At 42.0% G+C, this 22238-nt stretch overlaps 1 protein-coding gene across 2 annotated transcripts in view; it reads right to left on the reverse strand.

The window, feature by feature from the left end:
• Positions 1 to 7298: 7298 nt before the first annotated feature.
• edem3 (ER degradation enhancer, mannosidase alpha-like 3) overlaps positions 7299 to 22238 on the reverse strand; it is a 62367-nt gene continuing 47427 nt past the window's right edge. The window contains exons 20-21 of one of the 2 annotated variants that reach the window (XM_034180202.1): positions 21942 to 21989; positions 7299 to 8471 (exon numbers count right to left, since the gene is read on the reverse strand). In XM_034180202.1, coding sequence (XP_034036093.1) covers positions 8095 to 8471; positions 21942 to 21989 — 425 coding nt within the window. In that variant the 3' untranslated portion in view covers positions 7299 to 8094. The remainder of the gene's footprint in view (positions 8472 to 21941; positions 21990 to 22238) is intronic. The other variant, XM_034180203.1, reaches the window with a different exon arrangement.

Raw genomic sequence — 22238 nt, forward strand, 5'->3', positions numbered from 1 at the left:
CGCACAACATCAGCAATCACAGCTGTTATCGGATATTACTGCCAAAATTCAACCCACGACGTCGGCAATCAGAGCTGTTATCGGATATTACTACCAAAATTCAACCCACGACGTCAGCAATCAGAGCTGTTATTGGATATTACTACCAAAATTCAACCCACGACGTCGGCAATCAGAGCTGTTATCGGATATTACTGCCAAAATTCAACCCACGACGTCAGCAATCACAGCTGTTATCGGATATTACTGCCAAAATTCACCCCACGACGTCTGCAACCACAGCTGTTATCGGATATTACTGCCAAAATTCAACCCACGACGTCAGCAATCACAGCTGTTATCGGATATTACTGCCAAAATTCACCCCACGACGTCTGCAACCACAGCTGTTATCGGATATTACTGCCAAAATTCACCCCACGACGTCAGCAATCACAGCTGTTATCGGATATTACTGCCAAAATTCACCCCACGACGTCAGCAATCACAGCTGTTATCGGATATTACTGTCAAAATTCAGCAATCACAGCTGTTATTGGATATTACTGCCAAAATTCAACCCACGACGTCGGCAATCAGAGCTGTTATCGGATATTACTACCAAAATTCAACCCACGACGTCGGCAATCAGAGCTGTTATCGGATATTACTGCCAAAATTCAACCCACGACGTCGGCAATCAGAACTGTTATCGGATATTACTGCCAAAATTCAACCCACGACGTCAGCAATCACAGCTGTTATCGGATATTACTGCCAAAATTCACCCCACGACGTCTGCAACCACAGCTGTTATCAGATATTACTGCCAAAATTCAACCCACGACGTCAGCAATCACAGCTGTTATCGGATATTACTGCCAAAATTCACCCCACGACGTCTGCAACCACAGCTGTTATCGGATATTACTGCCAAAATTCACCCCACGACGTCTGCAACCACAGCTGTTATAGGATATTACTGCCAAAATTCACCCCACGACGTCAGCAATCACAGCTGTTATCGGATATTACTGCCAAAATTCACCCCACGACGTCAGCAATCACAGCTGTTATCGGATATTACTGTCAAAATTCAGCAATCACAGCTGTTATTGGATATTACTACCAAAATTCAACCCACGACGTCGGCAATCAGAGCTGTTATCGGATATTACTGCCAAAATTCAACCCACGACGTCAGCAATCACAGCTGTTATCGGATATTACTGCCAAAATTCACCCCACGACGTCAGCAATCACAGCTGTTATCGGATATTACTGCCAAAATTCACCCCACGACGTCTGCAACCACAGCTGTTATCGGATATTACTGCCAAAATTCACCCCACAAATTGGCAATCAGAGCTGTTATCGGATATTACTGCCAAAATTCAACCCACAACGTCAGCAATCACAGCTGTTATCGGATATTACTGCCAAAATTCACCCCACGACGTCAGCAATCACAGCTGTTATCAGATATTACTGCCAAAATTCACCCCACGACGTCTGCAACCACAGCTGTTATCGGATATTACTGCCAAAATTCACCCCACAAATTGGCAATCAGAGCTGTTATCGGATATTACTGCCAAAATTCACCCCACGACATTGGCAATCACAGCTGTTATTGAATATTACTGCCAAAGTTCACCCAACGACGTCAGAAATCAAAGCTGTTATCAGATGTTACTGCCAAAATTCACTCCACGACATCAGAAATCACAGCTGTTATCAGACATTACTGCCAAAATTCACCCCACAATCTCAACAATCACAGCTGTTACCGGACATTACTGCCAAAATTCACCCCACGATGTCAACAATCACAGCTGTTGTCAGATATTACTGCCAAAATTCACCCTACATAAGCAATCACAGCTGTTAACGGACATTACTGCCAAAATTCAAACCACGACGTCGGCAATCACAGCTGCTATCGGATATCACCTCCAAAATTCAGCCCAGCAATCACAGGTGTTATCAGATATTACTGCCGAAATTCAACCCGGCAATCACAGGTGTTGTCAGATATTACTGCCAAAATTCAACCCACGACGTTGACAATCACAGCTGTTATCGGATATTACTGCCAAAATTCAACCCACGATGTCAGCAATCACGGCCGTTATATGATATTACTGCCAAAATTCAACCTGGCAATCAAAGGTGTTGTCAGCTATTACTGCCAAAATTCAACCCACGATGTTGGCAATCACAGCTGTTATCAGATATTACTGCCAAAATTCACCCCACGACATCAGAAATCACAGCTGTTATTAGATATTACTGCCAAAATTCACCCCACGATGTCAACAATCACAGCTGTTATCAGATATTACTGCCAAAATTCACCCGACATCAGAAATCACAGCTGTTATTAGATATTACTGCCAAAATTCACCCCACGATGTCAACAATCACAGCTGTTATCAGATATTACTGCCAAAATTCATCCCACATCACCAATCACAGCTGTTAACGGACATTACTGCCAAAACTCACACCACGACATCTGCATCCACAGCTGTTATCGGATATTACTGCCAAAATTCACCCGACATCTGCAACCACAGCTGTTATCGGATATTACTGCCAAAATTCACCCGACATCTGCAACCACAGCTGTTATCGGATATTACTGCCAAAATTCACCCGACATCTGCAACCACAGCTGTTATCGGATATTACTGCCAAAATTCACCCCACAAATGGGCAATCAGAGCTGTTATCGCATATTACTGCCAAAATTAAACCCACGATGTCAGCAATCACAGCCGTTATCTGATATTACTTCCAAAATTCAACCCACGATGTTGGCAATCACAGCTGTTATCGGATATTACTGCCAAAATTCAACCCACGATGTCGGCGATGACAGCTGTTATCTGATATTACTGCCAAAATTCAACCCAGCAATGTCAGCAATCACAGCTGTTATCTGATATTACTGCCAAAAGTCACCCCGGCAATCACAGGTGTTATCGGATATTACTACCAAAATTCAACCCATGACGTAGGTAATCACAGCGGTTACTGGATATTACTGCCAAAATTCACCCCATGACGTTGGCAATCCCGTTATCGAATATTACTGCCAAAGTTCACCCCACGACATCAGCAATCACAGCTGTTATCAGAAATTACTGCCAAAATTCACCCCACATCAGCACATTGAATATTACTGCCAAAGTTCACCCCACGACATCAGCAATCACAGCTGTTACCGGATAATACTGCCGAAATTCAACCTGGCAATCACAGCTGTTATCGGATAATACTGCCGAAATTCAACCTGGCAATCACAGCTGTTATCGGATGTTACTGCCAAAATTCAACCCACGTTGGCAATCACAGCTGTTATTAGATATTACTGCCAAAATTCAACCCAATACATTGGCAATCACAGGCTGTTATCTGATAATACTGCTGAAATTCAACCCGTTAATCACAGCTGTTATCGCATATTACTGCCAAAATTCAACCCACGACATAAGCAATCACAGGAAGATGTTGCGCCGTCTCCTTCTGCTCTCTCCCTCCTCCCCTCCTGTGTCTTTCAGGCACTGATTGGTCTCACCTGTTCCTCATCAGCAGCACCTGTATTTATTCCCTTGCTTTTCCACTCATCAGACGCCAGAAACTGATTATGTGCAGCATACCTGGCCTTTGTTAATTTTCCTCTGTTCCTTCGAATCCTAGCCAGGACTAACTGCTCTACTTTTAAAACCTCGAAGATGACGTTTGAAGTCAAACATACATAAAACACAATTAACTTTGTCTTTGAAGTAAAATGAGAATTTTGATTTTATTTTTAAATAATTAAGTGTATTATGAAAGTTCATTTGTGAATTATTGTCGCTGACAGCACACACACATTTTAAAGGAGCACCAATTCAGAAAAAAAAACTGACATGGAAACAGTTAAGTTAATCAAGTGGCCCATTCACATAGAGACCAAGAGTGTGATCCCAGTGGCTTTGCTAAGTATGAGATAAATGTTTGAGTCCAAGTAATGGGTCTGCTGATTTTTTTGTGGAAAGGCCTGGACTCCATTGTACCGCATAACCTGAGGGCTAACTTGCATAAACAAGCGATAAAGTGCAGAACCAACAGACACACGAACCTCAATATAACCTCCACCTGAAACAAACCCAAAACTAAAACTTAGTGAGTTGGTTCTTGCATCTATGTTGTAACAAACGATTGCCATTTGTAATTTCCAGGCAAAATGTGAAAATTGTCATTTGCTTTAATCCAAAACCCCAAAATAAATAAATAATCCTTCACTAAGAAACTCGCCAGTATTGACAAACTAGTAACCACCAGAGGTGGGACAAAGTCACTGTCAAGTCATGAATCAGCATGTTCCAAGTCATAATGACCAATTGTTTGCAAGTTGACTTGAGACTTGACTTGGGAATTGCTGAGTCATGACTTGAGTGACTTGATGGTGACTTCGTCCCACCTCTGGTAACTTCATAACAAAAATCACTGGGTCAGAAAGGCAAAGTGGAACCAATTGACAGCACAGAAGCTTTTACACTTTCAAGAGCTACCCGAGACGCTTTCTTTAAGAATTCAGAATACGAGTTTCCAAATGTAGCATTTCTACATTGGCTCTCTTTCGGGGACGTAACAGACACACCCGTGTTTCTGTCGCTGTGGTCAGTGACAGACTTTCATTGCACTCATTTTTTTTCTTCTCCCATTTCCAATTTGTTTGGAGTTGACAGAACAGTTCATATGGATCCATGTGACTGAGCACAAGTTTTAATTCCAATACACTTCCAGATGTACACAGATGATGGAGCACAGGTGGCCTTGAATTAAGGAGGGCAGCTGTCGATTTTCAGAATTTTACTCACCTTGTGAGACTGTTTCTTTCCTCTTTGAGCGAGTTGGCAGTTTTTATATCTGGGCATTTTGTTCGTATTCCACATATTGTGTATCTGTATACTCACACTGTCGAGAGGGTTTGTGCTTTTAACTTCAAATGAAATGTTTCTGAGGAAAAGCTTGATGAAAAAACAATACCTTAACATCACAGTCATCCTCTTTCTGTTGTCATGTTCAATATGTTTGACATTTGCTCCAGAAGGCTAAACACGGCACCAGCTGATTTTCTGTTGGCATACTATTTACAAAATTATACAGCAGCAAAATGTTTTTCAGTTCACAGCTGAATTTCAGAACCATCAGATTCCAAAAATAAATTTTAAACAGCATTAACTAAAGGACAAGACATTCTTTCCACATTCCCTCACTTTATTTCATTTTGTCAATTTATTCACTTATTGTCATCAGGACCACAAAGCACGCCCATGTGGCAGTTAGCCTCCACACGGCAAGGGTGTCCATGGTCCATTGGTGGTGATTGTGGGGCAACAAAGGAGAACCTGAGCAAAAGCAGCGGTGTTGTGTCAGTCAACATCTCTCAAAAAATATATACGGCGTATCCAGAAAGTATTCACAGCACTTCACTTATTCCACATTTTGTTATGTGGAATAAGTGCCTTATTCCAAAATGGATGAAATTGATTTTTTACCTCAAAATTCTCCACCCAATATCCCATAATGGTGCCTCCTGTTTCCACTGATCATCCTTGATTTTGATTTTAATTTTAATTTAACCTTTATTTAGCCAGGTTACTGCCATTGAGATCGAGATCTCCTTCGCAAGGGAGACCTGGACAATTATAACGTTTCCAGTCCACCTAACCTGCATGTCTTCAGATGTGGGAAGAAGCCTGAGCACCCGGCGGAAACAAACACAAACACATGGAAAGCAAGCAAATTCCACACAAAGGCCACAGGTGGGAATCAAACCCCTGACCTTCCTGCTGTAAAGCAACAGTGCTAACCTCTAAGCCATGGTGCTGCCCTTGAGATGTTTCTACAGCTTAATTTGAGTCCACCTGGGGTAAATTCAGTTGATTAGACATGATCTGAAAGACACACAGGGAGGTGATGGTCTATTGGTCAAGCGCTGGGACCAGAGGATCCTTGGTACAAATTCCAGCCTGACTGGAAAATCACTTAAGGGCCCTTGGGCAAGGTCCCTAATCCTATAGTTGCTCCCAGTTTGTAGTGAATCCTTTGTATGGCAGCAGCCTGACATCGGGGTGAATGTGAGGCATTACTGTAAAGCGCTTTGAGCATCTGAAGCAGATGGAAAAGCACTATATAAATGCAGTCCATTTACACACACCTGTCTACATATAAGGTCCCACAGTTGACAGTCAGCGCACAAACCAAGCATAAAGTCAAAGGAATTGTCTGTAGACCTCTGAGACAGGATTGTCTGGAGACACAAATCTGGGGAAGGGTACAGAAACATTTCTGCTGCTTTGAAGGTCCCAATGAGCACAGTGGCCTCCATCATCTGTAAATGGAAGAAGTTCAGATCCACCAGGACTCTTCCAAGAGCTGGCCGCCCGTCTAAACTGAGCGATCGGGGGAGAAGGACCTTAGTCAGGGAGGTGACCAACAACCCAATGGTCACTCTGTCAGAGCTCCAGCATTCCTCTGTGGAGAGAGGAGAACCTTCCACAAGAACAACCACCTCTGCAGCAATTCACCAATGAGGCCTGTATGGTAGAGTGGCCAGACAGAAGCCACTCCTTAGTAAAAGGCACATGGCAGCCCACCTGGAGTTTGACAAAAGGCACCTGAAGGACTCTTAGACCAGGAGAAACAAAATTCTCTGGTCTGATGAGACAAAGGTTTAACTCTTTGGTGTCATGTTTGGAGGAAACCAGGACCATCCCTACAGTGAAGCATGGTGGTGGCAGCATCATGCTGTGGGGATGTTTTTCAGCAGCAGGAACTGGGAGACTAGTCAGGACTGAGGAAAAAATGAATGCAGCAATGTACAGAGACACCAAGGATGAAACCTGCTTCAGAGCGCTTGAACTCAGACTGGGGCGACGGTTCATCTTTCAGCAGGACAATGACCCTAAGCACACAGCCAAGATATCAAAGAAGCGTCTTCAGGACAACTCTGTGAATGTCCTTGAGTGCCCCAGCCAGAGCCCTGACCTGAATCTGATTGAACATCTCTGGAGAGATCTGAAAATGTCTGTGCACCGATGCTCCTCATCCAACCTGATGGAGCTTGAGAGGTGCTGCAAAGAGGAATGGGCAAAACTGCCCAAAGATGGATGTACCAAGCTTGCGGCATCATATTCAAGCAGTCTTGAGGCTGTAATTGCTGCCAAAGGTGCATCAACAAAGTATTGAGCAAAAGCTCTGAATACTTATGTTCAGAGCTTTTTTAATAACTTTGCAAAAATAAAAATAAAAACTTAATGTCATTATGAGGTTCTGTGAGTAGAATTTTGAGGAGGAAAATGAATTTCACCCATTTTGGAATAAGTAACATAATAAAATGTGGAAAAAGTGAAGCGCTGTGAATACTTTCTGGATGCTCCGTATTTACACTGACAGATGACTTCATATATCCTCCACAAACAGTAGGTTTGGTGTTAAGTTTGTTGTCCATAAAAAAATCATAAAGATCCTACGTTTGATTGATGTCATCATTAATTCTTACCTATAAAGTCCATAAATTACAGTTGATATCAATGTGTACATATGATCAGTCCACAGAACATGACGGCAAATGTATAATTATCACATTTAAATAAAAATCGACCAGCCGATGTATTTTTCGTCTAAAATTATGTATTTGACATTTAACGGTATTCGGAAGAAAGAAAAGACTCAGAAATGCATAGAGACACTGTTAAAGTACCGTACATACAGCCCAGTTGTAAGGTTTGTTATGAAGTAAACAGAAACTGTATGAGAATGTGAGGTTAAAAAAAAAAAAAAAAAACTGGTCTCTCATTGCACATTAAACCAGGAAAAAAATGAACCAACTTCCTCATGGTCCAAAGATCAGTCTGCAGGCCACCCTGGCATCGGATGAGATCCACGGACCAGAAGCTGAAAACACAGCTGATTTTTAATCAGGCCCAACTTAGACTTTTCCTCCACTCATACAAGCTTCCGTTCTGTTTTTCAGGATTTCACTTTGGCTGATATTCATGAACATGTCCAGCTTTCTCCCCAAAGTGAGACCGCGTGCCGGGCACAGACTGACAGATGTCAGAGTTCATCCTTTTCCATCTGTCGGAAGGCCTCCAAGTCTTCTCGCCAATCAGCTAAGAGCTCGTCCACGGATTGGCTGCTGGAGTCTGTGTCTCCTTCAGCGTCTTCTCTCTTCTCAGAGTCTGTGTCCTCTTTAGGCCGTGTCAAATCCACCTCCGCCTGCTGAGAATGGTCTGCTTCGGGCAAGCTGAAGTCCTCTGTCGGACTAATGTGTTCTTCTGCAGGTCCACCTTCCTCCAGTGTTGGGCCGGCGTCCTCAGGAGCTGAGCTGCTGATCTTCGATGTGCTCCTTTGTGTTTGGGGAGAAGCTTCAAAGGAGGTGGGAGTCATCTCCTTTACGCAGTCCTCCTCCGCTGCTTCCTGCACATCCACACCTGAAAAGAAAGTGGGGGAGTGAAACGGCTCCATACAAAAGAAAAAAATACATGTACGGGCCTAAAGAAGCAGGCTCCTCTGTCAGGATGCTGTGCGATGTGCAGACGTGTCGAGAACAACAGCGCAACAGTGAGTCACCCCCTCAGGATCGAGCCTCTAACGTAGCTACACCACCAAACTGAAGACAAGTGAGAAAATCAACCAGACAAAAACTCATCTGGGTCATAAATACTGCATTTAATCTGCTGTCTTTACTGCTTCTTTTAAAACACATTCTTTTGGTCTGTATTTCAGGTATCAGCTGCAGTGGTGGGCACCAAAAAGTTAGTTTCGATAACCGCAAATCCACTAACTGAAAGTTAGCTTTTATAACACTAAATCAAATTAGGGCTCTCCAATTGGTTCAAAATGTTGCAGCCAGACTTTTGACACGAAGAAATGTTCGGTTAGAAATGTTCACATTTCTAACCGTTGTTCACATTTCTAACCGTTTTTCCCCACTCAACGACACACCCGCCGAGGATCAAACTCTGGTTATTGGCGACTCTGTTTTGAGAAATGTGAAGTTAGCGACACCAGCAACCATAGTCAATTGTCTTCCGGGGGCCAGAGCAGGCGACATTGAAGGAAATTTGAAACTGCTGGTTAAGGCTAAGCGTAAATTTGGTAAGATTGTAATTCACGTCGGCAGTAATGACACCCGGTTACGCCAATCGGAGGTCACTAAAATTAACATTAAATCGGTGTGTAACTTTGCAAAAACAATGTCGGACTCTGTAGTTTTCTCTGGGCCCCTCCCCAATCAGACCGGGAGTGACATGTTTAGCCGCATGTTCTCCTTGAATTGCTGGCTGTCTGAGTGGTGTCCAAAAAATGAGGTGGGCTTCATAGATAATTGGCAAAGCTTCTGGGGAAAACCTGGTCTTGTTAGGAGAGACGGCATCCATCCCACTTTGGATGGAGCAGCTCTCATTTCTAGAAATCTGGCTAATTTTCTTAAATCCTCCAAACCGTGACTATCCAGGGTTGGGACCAGGAAGCAGAGTTGTAGTCTTACACACCTCTCTGCAGCTTCTCTCCCCCTGCCATCCCCTCATTACCCCATCCCCGTAGAGACGGTGCCTGCTCCCAGACTACCAATAACCAGCAAAAATCTATTTAAGCATAAAAATTCAAAAAGAAAAAATAATATAGCACCTTCAACTGCACCACAGACTAAAACAGTTAAATGTGGTCTATTAAACATTAGGTCTCTCTCTTCTAAGTCCCTGTTGGTAAATGATATAATAATTGATCAACATATTGATTTATTCTGCCTAACAGAAACCTGGTTACAGCAGGATGAATATGTTAGTTTAAATGAGTCAACACCCCCGAGTCACACTAACTGTCAGAATGCTCGTAGCACGGGCCGGGGCGGTGGATTAGCAGCAATCTTCCATTCCAGCTTATTAATTAATCAAAAACCCAGACAGAGCTTTAATTCATTTGAAAGCTTGTCTCTTAGTCTTGTCCATCCAAATTGGAAGTCCCAAAAACCAGTTTTATTTGTTATTATCTATCGTCCACCTGGTCGTTACTGTGAGTTTCTCTGTGAATTTTCAGACCTTTTGTCTGACTTAGTGCTTAGCTCAGATAAGATAATTATAGTGGGCGATTTTAACATCCACACAGATGCTGAGAATGACAGCCTCAACACTGCATTTAATCTATTATTAGACTCTATTGGCTTTGCTCAAAAAGTAAATGAGTCCACCCACCACTTTAATCATATCTTAGATCTTGTTCTGACTTATGGTATGGAAATAGAAGACTTAACAGTATTCCCTGAAAACTCCCTTCTGTCTGATCATTTTTTAATAACATTTACATTTACTCTGATGGACTACCCAGCAGTAGGGAATAAGTTTCATTACACTAGAAGTCTTTCAGAAAGCGCTGTAACTAGGTTTAAGGATATGATTCCTTCTTTATGTTCTCTAATGCCATATAACAACACAGTGCAGAGTAGCTACCTAAACTCTGTAAGGGAGATAGAGTATCTCGTCAATAGTTTTACATCCTCATTGAAGACAACTTTGGATGCTGTAGCTCCTCTGAAAAAGAGAGCTTTAAATCAGAAGTGTCTGACTCCATGGTATAACTCTCAAACTCGTAGCTTAAAGCAGATAACCCGTAAGTTGGAGAGGAAATGGCGTCTCACTAATTTAGAAGATCTTCACTTAGCCTGGAAAAAGAGTCTGTTGCTCTATAAAAAAGCCCTCCGTAAAGCTAGGACATCTTTCTACTCATCACTAATTGAAGAAAATAAGAACAACCCCAGGTTTCTTTTCAGCACTGTAGCCAGGCTGACAAAGAGTCAGAGCTCTATTGAGCTGAGTATTCCATTATCTTTAACTAGTAATGAGTTCATGACTTTCTTTGCTAACAAAATTTTAACTATTAGAGAAAAAATTACTCATAACCATCCCAAAGACGTATCGTTATCTTTGGCTGCTTTCAGTGATCAATCAATCAATCAACTTTTTTCTTGTATAGCGCCAAATCACAACAAACAGTTGCCCCAAGGCGCTCCACATTGCAAGGCAAGGCCATACAATAATTATGAAACACAGTCTACGTCTAAAGCAACATAACCAAGGGATGGTCCAGGGTCACCCGATCCAGCCCTAACTATAAGCCTTAGCGAAAAGGAAAGTTTTAAGCCTAATCTTAAAAGTAGAGAGGGTATCTGTCTCCCTGATCTGAATTGGGAGCTGGTTCCACAGGAGAGGAGCCTGAAAGCTGAAGGCTCTGCCTCCCATTCTACTCTTACAAACCCTAGGAACTACAAGTAAGCCCGCAGTCTGAGAGCGAAGCGCTCTAATGGGGTAATATGGTACTATGAGGTCCCTAAGATAAGATGGGACCTGATTATTCAAAACCTTATAAGTAAGAAGAAGAATTTTAAATTCTATTCTAGCATTAACAGGAAGCCAATGAAGGGAGGCCAACACGGGTGAGATATGCTCTCTCCTGCTAGTCCCCGTCAGTACTCTAGCTGCAGCATTCTGAACCAACTGAAGGCTTTTTAGGGAACTTTTAGGACAACCTGATAATAATGAATTACAATAGTCCAGCCTAGAGGAAACAAATGCATGAATTAGTTTTTCAGCATCACTCTGAGACAAGACCTTTCTGATTTTAGAGATATTGCGTAAATGCAAAAAGGCAGTCCTACATATTTGTTTAATATGCGCTTTGAATGACATATCCTGATCAAAAATAACTCCAAGATTTCTCACAGTATTACTAGAGATCAGGGAAATGCCATCCAGAGTAACGATCTGGTTAGACACCATGCTTCTAAGATTTGTGGGGCCAAGTACAATAACTTCAGTTTTATCTGAGTTTAAAAGCAGGAAATTAGAGGTCATCCATGTCTTTATGTCTGTAAGACAATCCTGCAGTTTAGCTAATTGGTGCGTATCCTCTGGCTTCATGGATAGATAAAGCTGGGTATCATCTGCGTAACAATGAAAATTTAAGCAATACCGTCTAATAATACTGCCCAAGGGAAGCATGTATAAAGTGAATAAAATTGGTCCTAGCACAGAACCTTGTGGAACTCCATAATTAACTTTAGTCTGTGAAGAAGATTCCCCATTTACATGAACAAACTGTAATCTATTAGACAAATATGATTCAAACCACCGCAGCGCAATGCCTTTAATACCTATGACATGCTCTAATCTCTGTAATAAAATTTTATGGTCAACAGTATCAAAAGCAGCACTGAGGTCCAACAGAACAAGCACAGAGATAAGTCCACTGTCCGAAGCCATAAGAAGATCATTTGTAACCTTCACTAATGCTGTTTCTGTACTATGATGAATTCTAAAACCTGACTGAAACTCTTCAAATAGACCATTCCTCTGCAGGTGATCAGTTAGCTGTTTTACAACTACCCTCTCAAGAATCTTTGAGAGAAAAGGAAGGTTGGAGATTGGCCTATAATTAGCTAAGATAGCTGGGTCAAGTGATGGCTTTTTAAGTAATGGTTTAATTACTGCCACCTTAAAGGCCTGTGGTACATAACCAACTAACAAAGATAGATTGATCATATTTAAGATTGAAGCATTAAATAATGGTAGGACTTCCTTGAGCAGCCTGGCAGGAATGGGGTCTAATAAGCATGTTGATGGTTTGGATGAAGTAACTAATGAAAATAACTCAGACAGAACAATCGGAGAGAAAGAGTCTAACCAAATACCGGCATCACTGAAAGCAGCCAAAGATAACGATACATCTTTGGGATGGTTATGAGTATTTTTTTTCTCTAATAGTCAAAATTTTGTTAGCAAAGAAAGTCATGAAGTCATTACTAGTTAAAGTTAATGGAATACTCAGCTCAATAGAGCTCTGACTCTTGTCAGCCTGGCTACAGTGCTGAAAAGAAACCTGGGGTTGTTCTTATTTTCTTCAATTAGTGATGAGTAGAAAGATGTCCTAGCTTCACGAAGGGCTTTCTTATAGAGCAACAAACTCTTTTTCCAGGCTAAGTGAAGATCTTCTAAATTAGTGAGACGCCATTTCCTCTCCAACTTACGGGTTATCTGCTTTAAGCTACGAGTTTGTGAGTTATACCACGGAGTCAGACACTTCTGATTTAAAGCTCTCTTTTTCAGAGGAGCTACAGCATCCAAAGTTGTCTTCAATGAGGATGTAAAACTATTGACAAGATACTCTAACTCCCTTACAGAGTTTAGGTAGCTACTCTGCTCTGTGTTGGTATATGACATTAGAGAACATAAAGAAGGAATCATATCCTTAAACCTAGTTACAGCACTTTCTGAAAGACTTCTAGTGTAATGAAACTTATTCCCCACTGCAGGGTAGTCCATCAGGGTAAATGTAAATGTTATTAAAAAATGATCAGACAAAAGGGAGTTTTCAGGGAATACTGTTAAGTCTTCTATTTCCATACCATAAGTCAGAACAAGATCTAAAATATGATTAAAGTGGTGGGTGGACTCATTTACTTTTTGAGCAAAGCCGATAGAGTCTAATAATAGATTAAATGAAGTGTTGAGGCTGTCATTCTCAGCATCTGTGTGGATGTTAAAATCGCCCACTATAATTATCTTATCTGAGCTAAGCACTAAGTCAGACAAAAGGTCTGAAAATTCACAGAGAAACTCACAGTAACGACCAGGTGGACGATAGATAATAACAAATAAAACTGGTTTTTGGGACTTCCAATTTGGATGGACAAGACTAAGATACAAGCTTTCAAATGAATTAAAGCTCTGTCTAGGTTTTTGATTAATTAATAAGCTGGAATGGAAGATTGCTGCTAATCCTCCGCCCCGGCCCGTGCTACGAGCATTCTGACAGTTAGTGTGACTCGGGGGTGTTGAATCATTTAAACTAACATATTCATCCTGCTGTAACCAAGTTTCTGTTAGGCAGAATAAATCAATACGTTGATCAATTATTATATCATTTACCAACAGGGACTTAGAAGAAAGAGACCTAATGTTTAATAGACCACATTTAACTGTTTTAGTCTGTGGTGCAATTGAAGGTGCTATATTATTTTTTCTTTTTGAATTTTTATGCTTAAATAGATTTTTGCTGGTTATTGGTGGTCTGGGAGCAGGCACCGTCTCTACGGGGATGGGGTAATGAGGGGATGGCAGGGGGAGAGAAGCTGCAGAGAGGTGTATAAGACCACAGCTCTGCCTCCTGGTCCCAACGCTAGACAGTCACAGTTTGGAGGATCCCAAAAAATTGGCCAGATTTCTAGAAATGAGAGCTGCTCCCTCTAAAGTGGGATGGATGCCGTCTCTCCTAACAAGACCAGGTTTTCCCCAGAAGCTTTGCCAATTATCAATGAAGCCCACCTCATTTTTTGGACACCACTCAGACAGCCAGCAATTCAAGGAGAACATGCGGCTAAACATGTCACTCCCGGTCTGATTGGGGAGGGGCCCAGAGAAAACAACAGAGTCCGACATTGTTTTTGCAAAGTTACACACCGATTCAATGTTAATTTTAGTGACCTCCGATTGGCGTAACCGAGTGTCATTACTGCCGACGTGAATTACAATCTTACCAAATTTACGCTTAGCCTTAGCCAGCAATTTCAAATGTCCTTCGATGTCGCCTGCTCTGGCCCCCGGAAGACAATTGACAATGGTTGCTGGTGTCGCTAACTTCACATTTCTCAAAACAGAGTCGCCAATAACCAGAGTTTGATCCTCGGCGAGTGTATCGTCGAGTGGGGAAAAACGGTTAGAGATGTGAACGGGTTGACGGTGTACACGGGGCTTCTGTTTAGGGCTACGCTTCCTCCTCACAGTCACCCAGTCAGCCTGCCTTCCCGACTGCACGGGGTCTGCCAGGGGGGAACTAACGGCGGCTAAGCTACCTTGGTCCGCACCGACTACAGGGGCCTGGCTAGCTGTAGAATTTTCCACGGTGCGGAGCCGAGCCTCCAATTCGTCCAGCCTGGCCTCCAAAGCTACGAATAAGCTGCACTTATTACATGTATCGTTACTGCTAAAAGAGGCCGAGGAATAACTAAACATTTCACACCCAGAGCAGAAAAGTACGGGAGAGACAGGAGAAGCCGCCATGCTAAAACGGCTAAGAGCTAGTAGCTACGCTAAGCTAGCGGATTCCCAAACAGGGAATCCGACACTAGACAGGCTGTGGAGCAGCACAGGTAACGCACGACAACAGTGCTAAAATAAAATAAAAATCCACTAGACAGGCTGTGGAGCAGCACAGGTAACGCACAACAGTGCTAAAAATAAAATAAATAAAAATAAAAATCCACTGGACAGGCTGTGGAGCAGCACAGGCAACGCACGACAACAGTGCTAAAACAAAATAAAAATCCACTAGACAGGCTGTGGAGCAGCACAGGTAACGCACGACAACAGTGCTAAAATAAAATAAAAATCCACTAGACAGGCTGTGGAGAAGCACAGGTAACGCACAACAACAGTGCTAAAAAATAAAATAAAATAAAAATAAAAATCCACTGGACAGGCTGTGGAGCAGCACAGGTAACGCACAACAACAGTGCTAAAAAATAAAATAAAATAAAAATCCACTGGACAGGCTGTGGAGCAGCACAGGCAACGCACGACAACAGTGCTAAAACAAAATAAAAATCCACTAGACAGGCTGTGGAGCAGCACAGGTAACGCACGACAACAGTGCTAAAACAAAATAGAAATCCACTAGACAGGCTGTGGAGCAGCACAGGTAACGCACAACAACAGTGCTAAAACAAAATAAAAATCCACTAGACAGGCTGTGGAGCAGCACAGGTAATGCACGACAACAGTGCTAAAACAAAATAAAAATCCACTAGACAGGCTGTGGAGCAGCACAGGTAATGCACAACAACAGTGCTAAAACAAAATAAAAATCCACTGGACAGGCTGTGGAGCAGCACAGGTAACGCACAACAACAGTGCTAAAAACTAAAATAAAATAAAAATAAAAATCCACTGGACAGGCTGTGGAGCAGCACAGGCAACGCACGACAACAGTGCTAAAACAAAATAAAAATCCACTAGACAGGCTGTGGAGCAGCACAGGTAACGCACGACAACAGCGCTAAATAAAAATCCACTGGACAGGCTGTGGAGCAGCACAGGTAACGCACGACAACAGCGCCCAAAAAAATAAAATAAAAATCAAAATCCACTGGACAGGCTGTGGAGCAGCACAGGTAACGCACGACAACAGTGGTAAAAAATAAAATAAAAATCCACTGGACAGGCTGTGGAGCAGCACAGGTAACGCACGACAACAGTGCTAAAAAAAATAAAAAAAAAAAAAATAAAAAAAATAAAATAAAATAATAAAATAAAAATCCACTGGACAGGCTGTGGAGCAGCACAGGTAACACACGACAACAGTGATGCCGGTATTTGGTTAGACTCTTTCTCTCCGATTGTTCTGTCTGAGTTATTTTCATTAGTTACTTCATCCAAACCATCAACATGTTTATTAGACCCCATTCCTACCAGGCTGCTCAAGGAAGCCCTACCATTATTTAATGCTTCGATCTTAAATATGATCAATCTATCTTTGTTAGTTGGCTATGTACCACAGGCTTTTAAGGTGGCAGTAATTAAACCATTACTTAAAAAGCCATCACTTGACCCAGCTATCTTAGCTAATTATAGGCCAATCTCCAACCTTCCTTTTCTCTCAAAAATTCTTGAAAGGGTAGTTGTAAAACAGCTAACTGATCATCTGCAGAGGAATGGTCTATTTGAAGAGTTTCAGTCAGGTTTTAGAATTCATCATAGTACAGAAACAGCATTAGTGAAGGTTACAAATGATCTTCTTATGGCCTCGGACAGTGGACTCATCTCTGTGCTTGTTCTGTTAGACCTCAGTGCTGCTTTTGATACTGTTGACCATAAAATTTTATTACAGAGATTAGAGCATGCCATAGGTATTAAAGGCACTGCGCTGCGGTGGTTTGAATCATATTTGTCTAATAGATTACAATTTGTTCATGTAAATGGGGAATCTTCTTCACAGACTAAAGTTAATTATGGAGTTCCACAAGGTTCTGTGCTAGGACCAATTTTATTCACTTTATATATGCTTCCCTTAGGCAGTATTATTAGACGGTATTGCTTAAATTTTCATTGTTACGCAGATGATACCCAGCTTTATCTATCCATGAAGCCAGAGGACACACACCAATTAGCTAAACTGCAGGATTGTCTTACAGACATAAAGACATGGATGACCTCTAATTTCCTGCTTTTAAACTCAGATAAAACTGAAGTTATTGTACTTGGCCCCACAAATCTTAGAAACATGGTGTCTAACCAGATCCTTACTCTGGATGGCATTACCCTGACCTCTAGTAATACTGTGAGAAATCTTGGAGTCATTTTTGATCAGGATATGTCATTCAAAGCGCATATTAAACAAATATGTAGGACTGCTTTTTTGCATTTACGCAATATCTCTAAAATCAGAAAGGTCTTGTCTCAGAGTGATGCTGAAAAACTAATTCATGCATTTATTTCCTCTAGGCTGGACTATTGTAATTCATTATTATCAGGTTGTCCTAAAAGTTCCCTAAAAAGCCTTCAGTTAATTCAAAATGCTGCAGCTAGAGTGCTGACGGGGACTAGAAGGAGAGAGCATATCTCACCCATATTGGCCTCTCTTCATTGGCTTCCTGTTAATTCTAGAATAGAATTTAAAATTCTTCTTCTTACTTATAAGGTTTTGAATAATCAGGTCCCATCTTATCTTAGGGACCTCGTAGTACCATATCACCCCAATAGAGCGCTTCGCTCTCAGACTGCAGGCTTACTTGTAGTTCCTAGGGTTTGTAAGAGTAGAATGGGAGGCAGAGCCTTCAGCTTTCAGGCTCCTCTCCTGTGGAACCAGCTCCCAATTCAGATCAGGGAGACAGACACCCTCTCTACTTTTAAGATTAGGCTTAAAACTTTCCTTTTTGCTAAAGCTTATAGTTAGGGCTGGATCAGGTGACCCTGAACCATCCCTTAGTTATGCTGCTATAGACGTAGACTGCTGGGGGGTTCCCATGATGCACTGTTTCTTTCTCTTTTTGCTCTGTATGCACCACTCTGCATTTAATCATTAGTGATCGATCTCTGCTCCCCTCCACAGCATATCTTTTTCCTGGTTCTCTCCCTCAGCCCCAGCCAGTCCCAGCAGAAGACTGCCCCTCCCTGAGCCTGGTTCTGCTGGAGGTTTCTTCCTGTTAAAAGGGAGTTTTTCCTTCCCACTGTAGCCAAGTGCTTGCTCACAGGGGGTCGTTTTGACCGTTGGGGTTTTACATCATTATTGTATGGCCTTGCCTTACAATATAAGGCGCCTTGGGGCAACTGTTTGTTGTGATTTGGCGCTATATAAAAAAAAAAATTGATTGATTGATTGATTGAAGCAGAAAGTTCGACCACATTACACCCATTTTGGTGTCTCTTCACTGGCTTCCTGTCCCAGTGATATCAGCTTTTAAGGTTCTACTACTAACCTATAAAATTATTCATGGACTGGCACCTCCCTACCTAGCTGACCTACCGGTCCAGACTTAAGACGCACTTCTCTTTCATATGGCTAGTATACTGGTACAATTTTGTTTTATGCTTTTTACTCCTTTAATTCATGTTATTAGTAATTGAAGCGGGCCGCGGCCTCAATTCACCTAAATTCTGGGTCTTTTAGTGAAGCTTAGGGCTAGCGGCCGGCGATCACCTTAGTATTTCTTCTGTTTTTCTTGTTGATTAATGCTGGCAAATTATACAGTCTTTTTTTGTCTTTCTGATGCCTGATTCTGTTTTTTCTGTTTAAGGTGCAGCTCCATCCAGAGATGCAAGTTGTGTTTGTGTTGGCGACCCTCCTGTCCTGTGCACCAACAGCAATTCTTGTATATTTGTCCGTGAATTGTTCTGTAAATTATTTCTGTAATTTATGTTTGTAGCATGGCCCAAGCAGAGGGTCACCCCTTTGAGTCTGGTCTGCTTGAGGTTTCTTCCTTAGAGGGAGTTTTTCCTTACCACTGTTGCTCTGGGGGTTGGTAAGGTTAGACCTTACCTGTGTGAAGCACCTTGAGGCAACTCTGTTGTGATTTGGTGCTATATAAAGGAAATAAACTGAAATTGAAAAATTAAATCGATAAACAATTTAGCAGTAGCTACAGCTAACTGCTAACTTTTTGTATTGACTCCGGTACACTGCCTGCTACTGACAAGCCAGTTTTGAGTTTAAGCACCACCAACACTTCTGAGTAGCATCAAAGGCGATCACAAATCCAACACAAACGAGTCAGCGCTTCTGTCTTTGTGTGCCCTTCCCACTGTTGTAAGGAAGAGTAATTTACATTTAACATACAGTGCCCCAGATGTGTGGCAGAACACCTCAAATGCCAAACAGTTTTCACTTATGGTTTTGATTTATAAACAAAACTATTTCTGGACAGATTATTGATATTAATGTCATCTCTGTCATTTTTACAAAGTGAAAATATCACAAATATCTTTTAGTTTTAAATTATTGCGCTAATTCTGAAGGTTTGAGCATTAGCACTCACAGATGCTAAAAGGCATTATGGGAAAATGAGCCTCCTTAACACTGGTTGGTTTATTTATTTATTTGTAAAAACCAACACACAAGTTACTGTAACGTGTGCTGTTTTTTACAAATAAATGTGGATTTGTAAATTATAAAAAAAGCATTTGCAAAACTGAAAATTCTGTTAAGTGTGATTCAGTGCAACGCATAGCAATCGTGTGACAGTTGGATGCTATTCACAGTTCCATCCAGTTGATGGCAGTGTTCTATGGATTTTGACTCAAAACACACAGATCATCATATTTGGTCGAGAGCTGATTTTAGTAATGATTCTGCTTTGGTGTGGGCATTAAAAATTATATCCCACTTATTTCCTCCGTAATTGCAGATTAAATTGACCAAATACCTGCTAGCGTCACTAGCACCTTACTGATAAGCTCAGCTAACAGGCAAACCTTGGTTTGGCTCTCTCCTGGTGGCAGGAGAGAGTGTAGCTGTACAGCATAGGATGCTTGTTTGTAGCATGACTTTAGCGGTGAAGAAGAAGAAGAAGAAGAAAAGAGTGAGAGCTCAACAAAGGATCAGATGGTGGAAGCTGAAGGAGGAAGGTGTGAAATTCAGTGAGGAGGTGAAAAAGGCACTGAGAAACAATTTTGGACAACTGGAAAAGTACTGCAGATGTGGTGAGGAAAACAGCTAGAAATGCACTGGGTGTGACATCTGGACAGTGGAAGGAAGACAAGGAGACTTGGTGGTGGAACGAAGATGTCCAGAAAAGTATAAGGAAAAAAGGACTTGTACCGATAGGCCTTGACAAAGGGACAAAGCTGGAGATGATGTGCAGCAGGTTAGGGTGGTGAAAGATGCAGATGGTAATGTGCTGACAAGTGAGGAGAGTGTGTTGAGAAGGTGGCGGGAATATTTTGAGGAGCTGATGAATGAAGAAAATGAGAGAGAGAAAAGGCTGGATGATGCGGAGAGAGTAAATCAGGAAGTGCAAGAGATTAGTAAGGATGAAGTGAAGGCAGCTATGAAGAGGATGAAGAGTGGAAAGGCAGTTGGTCCAGATGACATTCAGGTGGAGGCATGGAAATATCTAGGAGTTTCTACCCAGATTGTTTAATAAAATCTTGGAAAGTGAGAGGATGCCTGAGCAGTGGAGACAAAGTGTGCTGGTTCCTGGTTTTAAGAACAAGGGTGATGTGTAGAGCTGCAGTAACTACAGAGGCATAAAGTTGATCAGCCACAGTATGAAGTTATGGGAAAAAGTAATAGAAGTTAAGCTTAGAAAACAGGCGAAGATCTCTGAGCACCAATATAGTTTCATAGTGAGAAAGAGCACACGAGATACAATGTTTGCTCTGAGAATACAGATGGAGAAGTACAGAGAAGGCCAGAAGGAGTCACATTGTGTGTTTGTAGATTTAGAGAAAGCTTATGACAGGGTGCCAAGAGAAGAGTTGTGGTATTGTATGAGGAAGTCTGGAGTGGCAGCAAAGTATGTGAGGGTGGTGCGGGACATGTACAAGGACAGTCTGACAGCGGTAAGATGGGCAGAAGGAATGACAGACTCATTCAAGGTGGAGGTGGGATTACACGAAGGATCAGCTCTGAGTCCTTCCTTTTTTGCAATGGCGATGGACAGGTTGACTGATAAGATCAGACAGGGATCTCCATGGACTATGATGTTTGCAGATGACATTGTGATCTGTCGTGAGAGTAGAGAGCAGGTTGAGTCTAGTCTGGAGAGGTGGAGATATGCTCTGGAGAGAAGGGGAATGAAAGTCAGTAGGAGCAAGATTGAGTCCATGTGTGTGAATGAGAGGGAGCCCAGTGGAATTGTGCAGTTACAAGGAGTAGAAGTGGTGAAAGTAGAGGAGTTTAAATACTTGAGGTCAACTGTCCAAAGTAATGGAGAGTGTGGTAAAGAGGAGAAGAATAGAGTGCAGGCAGAGTGGAGTGGGTGGAGAGAAGTGGCAGGAGGGATTTATGACCATTTTTGAGGCCAAAGAGGAGGTTTATAGATGTGCTGAGGGAGGACATGCAGGTGGTTGGTGAGACAGAGGACGATACTATACTAAGATAATGTGGTTGCTGCATTTACATGTTTATTTTTTTAACCTTTTGCATTACACATGCAAATCAACGGCTATTTCCGCTTGTAACCACGAGTTTGCTCCAGTGGACAAAAACCCAGCTGTCATCATCTCAAGCTTTAAATGTGAAAATGACATCACAAAATCCTGGGACTCCTCAAAGGTTATCAATCAGACACCCACAGAATCACGTAATCAAGGGAAAAAAGGAGGAGGGATGTCAAGTTCATGATGAGTAAAAGCAGTAACAGAGACACAAAGAAAAATGTGGGCAGAAAAGAAAGAAAAGACGAGAATACTTACTGCCCTCAATCAGGCTGCCAGGGAGAGGTTTCCCTTTGAATATGGCTGCTGCTCATTCAAAAGGGAAGGTTTATTAAAAGAAGAGAGACAAAGAAGAGGAAACAGCCTGTTACAGTCCATCAGAGGAAACAGAGATCTGAAAGAACCTATCGGGATGTCATGTGCTCAATGATCCTGAACTCCATTCTAAGAAGAGCTGGTGGGTGCTTGTGATGATGACCATCAGACTGAGTCACATCTGTGAAGAGTTTAAATAAGACCCATCATCATCTTTTTATGAAATCAAACACATTGTCA

Source organism: Thalassophryne amazonica, chromosome 10, assembly GCF_902500255.1.
Source record: "Thalassophryne amazonica chromosome 10, fThaAma1.1, whole genome shotgun sequence".
NCBI lineage: Eukaryota > Metazoa > Chordata > Actinopteri > Batrachoidiformes > Batrachoididae > Thalassophryne > Thalassophryne amazonica.